This window comes from Corvus brachyrhynchos, unplaced genomic scaffold (assembly GCF_000691975.1).
Source record: "Corvus brachyrhynchos isolate BGI_N302 unplaced genomic scaffold, ASM69197v1 scaffold122, whole genome shotgun sequence".
Lineage (NCBI taxonomy): Eukaryota > Metazoa > Chordata > Aves > Passeriformes > Corvidae > Corvus > Corvus brachyrhynchos.
The window spans coordinates 7,944-15,881 of NW_008236778.1; the positions used below are offsets into that span (position 1 = coordinate 7,944).

At 50.7% G+C, this 7,938-nt stretch overlaps 1 protein-coding gene across 1 annotated transcript in view; it reads left to right on the plus strand.

Annotated features, from left to right (window-relative positions):
* The window catches only part of LOC108445106 (cilia- and flagella-associated protein 45-like), a gene marked incomplete at its 5' end in the record, with an annotated part of 9,613 nt that extends 3,409 nt beyond the window's left edge, over positions 1 to 6,204 (plus strand). Inside the window, one exon of the mRNA XM_017727832.1 lies at positions 6,169 to 6,204. Within this exon, the coding sequence (XP_017583321.1) occupies positions 6,169 to 6,204 (36 nt within the window). The remainder of the gene's footprint in view (positions 1 to 6,168) is intronic.
* Between the last annotated feature and the right edge of the window lie 1,734 nt (positions 6,205 to 7,938).

Below are 7,938 nucleotides of genomic sequence, written 5' to 3' on the forward strand. Positions count from 1 at the left end.
CCCCCCCAGCAACCGGCACCTGCTGCGGGGCCACGGTCCCAGAGCCATCGGGAGCCTGATGGATTCTTTCCTCTGCAGAGCCACTGGAATGCCCGACAAGTACTGTGCCCAGGTGGAGCGCAAAGCCCAGAGACGAGCCAACGCAGCCCTCTCCTAGGCCCAGCCCCACAAGGAACCAGCTCCAATTCTCCACAGATTTGGGGTTCCATTTGCATTGACTAAATTACCCAATGAACAATGTTTTTGAGCACGTGGTGTTTTCCATCCTTCCCTGACCTCAGGGCCACTGGGGAGCAGCTGCCCACGGGGCTGGAGGAGCCCTGAGGCTCCTTGTTGTGCCAATGCCGCCGTTACCACCCGGGGAAGTTCTGAGCTCACATAGGACACCCCCACCCACTGCGAGTGAGTCACTGCAGCCTCTGCCCCACCAGAGCCACCAGCACCCTTTGCCAGCCGTGGTCATAACTACAGCAAAGCGGAACAAATAGCACTGAGCGGGTTGGAAGCTTTTGTTACTTTGTTGTTGTGTGTTCTGTTCTGTTCTATTTATTTTCTAGCAAAGAGCTGTTATTCCTTTTCCTACAGTTCTGCCTGGAAGCCCCGCAATTTTCGAAGTTATTATAATTTGGAGGGAGGGGTCTTCTTTCCATTCCCGCCTTCCTTGGCAGACATTCGTCTTTTAAACCAAGACATTTATAGGTGCCTGATTTGGGGCTCGTGAGGAAAGGGTGAAAATAGAATAGCAGTTCTTGGGTAATCCATTTGTGTATTGGATACAACTTCATTAAGCACCTGTGTTAGTTTTGCACAGCCTGGTTTTTGATAGCAGGAGGGAGCCCAGAGGTGGCTTTCGTGAGAAGCTGCTGGAAGCTTCCACCATGTCCAACAGAGTCAATCCCTGATGACTCTGAAGACGGACACGCTGCTGGCCCAGTAACGCCTCTGTGATTACGTATTTAAGAAGGAAATCAAAACAGGGCACGTGCAGTTTTTCTCAACGGGGTGGCAAGGCACCTGGCCTGCCTGGCTGCCCCTAGCCATGCCACAAGTGTGGGCACAAAGGCAGGGGCAGCGAGGGTGACTTCTCCTTCCCGGCGCCCCGCATGAAGAAAGGCATTAAATAGCAGCCGAGCCAGTGGCGAAAACACAGCGAGTGATTCCCCAGCGCGGAACCTAGACGGAGTCAACCTCTCAGCACTGCAGGATCCTGCAAGAACCTTTGAATTGGTGGAATTTGTTGGCAGTAGTACTCATGAGCAGCAATTTTTCTTCTAGTCGGAGAAAGAGGAGGAAGTGAGAACGTGTGAGGAAAGACAACATGGCAGCACCAAGGTCAGTGGAAAGAAGGAGGGAGAGGAGGTGCTCCAAGCATTGGAGTTAAAATTTCTCTGCAAGCCATGGTGAGGACTATGGTAAAACAAACTGTCCCCCTGTAATCCATGAAGTCCACGGGGAGTGTAGAAATCCACTCACAGCCCATGAGAAAGGTGCCTATGCTGGAGCGAGTAGAAGCCAAAAAATCCTGTAATGCAGTGGGAGACCCAAATAGAGAGAGAGGGCTCCTGCTTCGAGAGATAGAGAAGGCCCTTGCTTCCAAACTAGAGCAGCCCATCCTTAAAAGACTGCACCCCATGGACTAGTGACCCACACCACAGCAGTTTTGGGAAGAGTCTTTGCCCATGGGAAGGACTCACGTTACAGCAGTTTTGGCAGAACTGCTGCTCGTGAAATTAGAACCACGCTGGAGAAGTTCACGGAGAACTGTCTCCTGTGGGAAGGACCCCACAGCACAGCAGAGGAAAGACTCCTCTCCCTAAGAGAACAGAAAAAGATCTCTAGTGACCAAACCTCCCTCCCAATGAACAGGCAGACCAGGCTCCCCGAGTCAAAGTGTCACAGGTAGATCTGGGCTGGCAGCACAAGGGAGAGTTGTTCCTGCCTCGATGGGCCCGTGATGCCTCAGGTCATCAGGGCAGAGATTCCACCTCTAAGCGGGCACAAGACCGAGGAGTGGATTTAACCATGGACACCATCTCCCAGGTTATCCACGAGTGTGAGACATCTCTCAAGCCATTAAGCAGGCTGAGAGCGTGAAGCCTCTGTGGAACGGCGGAATAAGTACGGGTATGGAGAAGTCTGGCAGCTTGATTACATCACACTGCCGCAAACCTGCCAAGGTGTTATGGATAAGGAGAAAAACTTTGATACATCCATTCCTTATCCTTGCCTTTTGTCCAGGCCTCTGGCAGCGGCCAGCACCCCAAAACCCACTCTTGTTCACAAGTTCTTCAATAATGGCCGATTAGGTCTATTACAGAATGAATTATTTATTTAATAGACACAAAATTAACAGACATAAGGCTTTAAACAGAGTATTTACTACACAGGACTAAAACAAAAAGAACTACTAGTAGATAACATACAGTGCACGATTAAAGGTACCTATTTATAGCTAGCAAAGAAATAGTAGAGATTAAGATTCAATGTATCTTAACATCCAGTTGCTGATGGGGCACACATCGAAATCCTTTCCCTCAGTTTCTGGAAAAGTTACCATGACGATGCGTCCACGCTTCGGGGAGTAGCTGTCTGACACGTTCCCAGGCTGTGTGTAAGAGGCTTCTACCTCCATGATAATCTGTGTGACTTTTATAGTCGTAAAGACCAGTGTCTTTGGTCAATGATATTTATTCTTCTTTTATCTCTTCTCACATCTGCTCTCCATACCAAGATGTTGATTCTTGGTCGGGCTGCAGACCTTTTGGCACCAGGAGATGACCCCTTGCTGGGTCTTTGACCGACCTGGGTCATCTCTCCCATCTGCACCAGCCATCTGTGGTAGAGAGAGGGGCGGGGAGGGAGTCCTGCCACACAAGGCAAGCGCTGTGTGCTCACCATGGTGGAAGCAACCACCGGCTGGTTGGAGATGCAGCCGGTGCCTCACAGCACTGCCCAGAACACCATCCTGGGCCTGGCAAAACAAGACCTGTTGGACGCATGGCACCGCTTAGAGAACTGAGTTGATCGTGGAACTCATTTCAAGAACAGCTTAGTTACCACCTGGGCAAAGGAGCATGGCATTGAGTGGGTGCATCACATCCCCTACCATGCACCGGGTTGAACGGTGTCATGGACTGCTGAAAACCACTCTGAAGACCTTGTGTGGGGGGACCTTCAAGCACTGGGGTCAGCATCTAGCAAAGGCTACGTGGCCAGTCAACACCAGAAGCTCCATCAATCAAGCTGGCCCCGCCCAGAGTCCCTTCCCACTGTAGATGGAGGTAAGGTCCCTGTGGTACACCTGAGAGGTCTGTTAGGGAAAACTGGATTAACCCCGCCTCAGGGAAAGGCAAACCCACTCGTGGGATTGTTTTTGCTCAAGGACCAGGTTGCACCTGGTGGGTGATGCAGAAAGATGGAGAAGCACGATGGATCCCTCAGGGGGACCTTATCTTTGGGTGAGCTGTCTGTGACACTGCACCTGTATCTGCATATTGTAGACACAAAAATGCTGCTAGCAAGGATTTTCTTGCTATTTTCTAAGTCCATGAGAGACTTTTCTCTCTCACAGAGGAGGCAGCAGAGTATGTAAACAACCAAGTCACCTGCAACCTTGAAAAGTCTTGTTTATGGTACAGTAAAAAAATATTTTGACAATGGATGCTTTAGGATTTTAGCCAATCACCCCCAAGGGGTGGCTGATCCTTTGTCCAATTAGACTATGAAGAAAAAAGTCTATAAAAGAGTTTGTAAAATAATTAAATAAATCAATCTTGCTGCACAATTCCTGCCTGCTGGATCTTCTCTCCTCCTCCTCCTCCCTACGGCTGCGGGACACGGTGATATACCCTAGGGCCCAGGCCTGAGTAACAGGATATATATATATACATATATTTGTAAATAAGTACAGAATTAGAATAACACATGTGTGTATATAGTTGAAAAGCCTTAAATTCGATGTTGGCACGGGGAAAAATTTCAGGGCGGATTATTTTATGGGTTTAGGCTTCTCAGTGAATTTTTTCCCATTGTCATCGGGAAGGTGCTGGAGGGGGACAGGGTGGCTCCTAGATGGACAGCGAGCCACCAAGCCACACGAAAAGAGTGGCTGATAGCCCCGGCATTCCAACGGAATCTCTTGCAGGGGTGGGCAATAAAGGGTTTCATGGGGAAAAATTTCAGGGCAGATTATTTTATCGGTTTAGGCTTCTCAGTGAATTTTTTCCCATTGTCATCGGGAAGGTGCTGGAGGGGGACAGGGTGGCTCCTAGATGGACAGCGAGCCACCAAGCCACACGAAAAGAGTGGCTGATAGCCCCGGCATTCCAACGGAATCTCTTGCAGGGGTGGGCAATAAAGGGTTTCAGCAGCTTCGCCTTGGGGCTCTCTCCCGCTCGGGAACCGGGAGCTGTCCGAGGTGCCGCCGGCGGTCTCGCCCTGGGCTCTCTGTGCCGCACTCAGCACCGCGATCGAGTCCTGCCCGCCCCCGCTGCCTGTGCCCGCTGCTGGCGTGAGGGTCCCGGGGACACCCGCCGCTCTCAACTCGGGCAACTTCCAGTGCTGAGACCGGACACCGCCCACTTGGGTTTGCAGGGGGAGCACCCCCTTCTTTCCCTCCGGTGCGACACCCCCTGACACCCCAGCAGGCTCTGAGCTTGCCAGTGCGGAGAGTGGACATCGGCTGCGTGGGTTTGCTGGGGAAGCACCCCTCTTTTCCCCTCTCGTGCCGGCAGCAGCCCAGACCACCCGGGAAAGTTCTCAGCTTGCTCTGGACCCTCCCTGCCCGCTGCAGCCTCCGCCCGGCCGGAGCCGCCAGCGCCCTTTGCCAGCTGTGGTCGTAACTGCACCGAAGGGGAAAAAACAGCACTGAGAAGGTGGGAAAACTTCTGTTCTTGTGTTGTTGTTTTGTTTGTTCTGTTCTATTTCTTTTCTAGTCAAGAGCTGTTATTTCTTTTTCAACATTTTTGCCTGAAAGCCCCATGTCTTCAAAGTTGTAATAATTTGGAGAGACGAGTCTTCTTTCGATTCCAGGAAGGTTCCCATCCTCCTTGGAAGACATTTGTCTTTTAAACCAAGACACCTTGAGACACTGAGCTTGAAGGCTTTCATTTCTCTGCAAAATAGCCATCCTTCATGGCCAGGAATTGGAGGTCAGAAGTGGGATTCCCCCTCCTAAAATTATGAACATCTGAGGATTGCTCTCAGACAAAAACTGCCAGGACCAACAGCTCAGGCTCCCCTCAGACTCCCAGGGGCCGCGTCTCAGCTGTCCCCAAGACACCGGCCTAGAAATGTTTCCTTCCTGTGGAAAAGAGCCATTCCTTGAGGTCAGGTGCCTGGGGCAGAAATTGGGATTCCACCTCCTAAAATTGCAAATGTCCGAGGATTGCTCCCAGATGAAAACTGCCAGGACCGACGGATCTGGCTGGCCTTGGACTCCTGGAGCAAGAAAGTGAAAGTGCTCCCAGTACACCCATGGCTCCCCACCTCTCCTCCCAGTGCACAGGACCCCTTTCCCTGTCATTGACACCAAAATGCAGCTTTTTGGTTAAACTGGCAGAATTGGTGTTTGTTTGTTCAGCTCTGTCGGGCTTTAGGAATGGGATTCTCCAATTTTGGGCTGCCACTGAAAACCAGGGGCTGCTGCTCCCTCGCCCTCCCCGTGGAAGCACAAAAGGCAAAGATCCCAAAGGGCTGAGAGAAGAACAATTTCCTGGAAACTGCACTGAGAGAAGGAAACCCTCAGCCCCCTCAAGACCCCCGAATTCCCAGCAAGGGCCGGGGGTCTCAGCTCCCACTCATGACACTCTCAGCAAGGGACCCCCTAAACCCCACCAAGGGTTCATCTTCCTGAGTCAAATAAATTCACTGAGCTGTTAAAGCATCCCTTTATTCCGATATCGGGGTTGTATCGGGGTGTCCCTCCATAAACACGTCCCATTAGGCATTGTTCCCTCAGGTTTGAGACACTGTGATACTCAAAAGACTTCCCGAATCCCTCTCAAAAGTCTTTCCCACTTTGCATGGGAATTTTTTTTTTTTTTTGTGATTTCTTGGGATTTTTGTTCTTTCTGCTTTCCGTGGAGTAAGATTGCCATCTGCTGCTCGACATTCTGAACTAAAGTGCTTATTCTGGGTGTTTTTGGGGCGCTTACTTCGATTTCATAGGATTCCATCATCATCCTCATCACGTCCTTTGATTGAACCTTCACGCTGGCCAGAACCAGGCCTCTTTCATCTTTCAGATTTATTTAATGTTCTGAAGGTCTCAGGTCATTGTAATCAAGCCACAGCTGGCGAGTTTTGCTCATTTTCTCAGTCCATCGTTGACAATGCTCTACTACAAGCTAGCGATCTAAACAGCAATTAAAACAAAGCCACGAATGTCGGTTATATGGTAAAACTAAATTATACGTTGAAAGGTACAAAGTTCAAGCAAAATCAAGTAAGATTACAACAAACTAAACTATAAAATGAAAGTTACAAAGTTTAGGCAAAAAAAGAAAGTACTAAACCAGGCAAAAATACATGTTTGGCTCCTTTCACCCCCCTCACAACACCCTCACCACGGAACCCTCAGCGCCCCCTCAGCACCTCCCACCCCTCAGAGAGTCCGGGCCCGCGCCGGACACCGTAGGGACGCGCTCCCCTTCCGCGCCGCGTGGGGTGATGGGAAATGTAGTCCAGGAGAGGCTCGGCGCATGCGCTGTGGGCGTGGGAAACTGTGTGTTGCCATGGGAATGGGGCTGTTGTCGTGGGATGGGCGGGGGGGTGTTGCTGCCTTGGGCTTCATGGTCATTCCCAGAGGTCCAGGGGTCTCGGGGTCCAGGGGTCCACAGATGTCAGTGCCAGGGCCAGGGGGTCTGTAGGTTTCAGGGGTCTTGGGGGATCATGAGCCTCATGACCATTCCCAGGCAGTCCAGGGGTCTTGCAGGGTCCAGGGGTGCCACTGCCAGAGCCAGGGGGTTCACAGCGACCAGGGGTCCAGGGGCCTTGGGGGTCCAGAGACCGCAAGATCCTACTGCCAGGCCCAAGGGGTCCAGGGGTCTTGGGGGTCCAGGGGTCTTGGGGGTCCATGGGCCTCATGGTCATTCCCAGGGGTCTCAGGGGTCCATGGCACCACTTTCAGGGCCAGGGTATTCCCAGGGATCAGGGGTCCAGGAGTCTGGGGGGTTCAGGGGTTCTCAGGGGGGTCCAGAGGTATTTTCCTGAAAGTGGGATTCCACCTACAAAATTCCAGATGTACATGGATTGCTCCCATGCAAGGAATTTGGTGTTGGGGCACTGGTAGAAATGGCCTGGAATGGAGGGGAATCCCTCAATGCAAACCCATAAAATGCTGCAAAAGGAGTTTCCTTCGATTTAAGTCCTTAAAATGATGGAACAGAGCGTATTTACCTCAAACCAATAAAATGACAAATAAATGGGTTCTCCTTATCAATTTAATCCCGTAAAATATGGGGAAAAGGGGATATCCCTTAATTTAAATCTCTCAAATGATGGGAAAAGGCGGCTTTTCCCTCCATTTAAACCCTTAATAAGGAAAGGCAACAGGGTTTCCTCCTCAATTTAAACCTGAAGATGATGAAAATAGGGGGTTACCCCCAATTCAAACCCCTAAAATGTCATCACCAATGCTTTGCCCTTCTATTTAAACTGGGAAAAAATGGAAAACTGGGACTCCCTGTCGACTGATGCACCTTACATCAGGGAAAAGGCAGGTTGTCCTTTGATTGACACCCTTAAAATCTCAGGTGAAGGGGGATCCTCCCCAATTTAAACACAGGTGATGACAGGAAAGGAGTTTTTTTCCCCCTCAATTTAAATCCCTTTTCTCCTCATAACCTTCCTTTTTACTGGGGGCACTGGGAAGGACTGGGAGCACTGGGAAGGGACTGTCAAGATGAAATCAAAAGGGGAAAGGGGAAAGATTCTCCC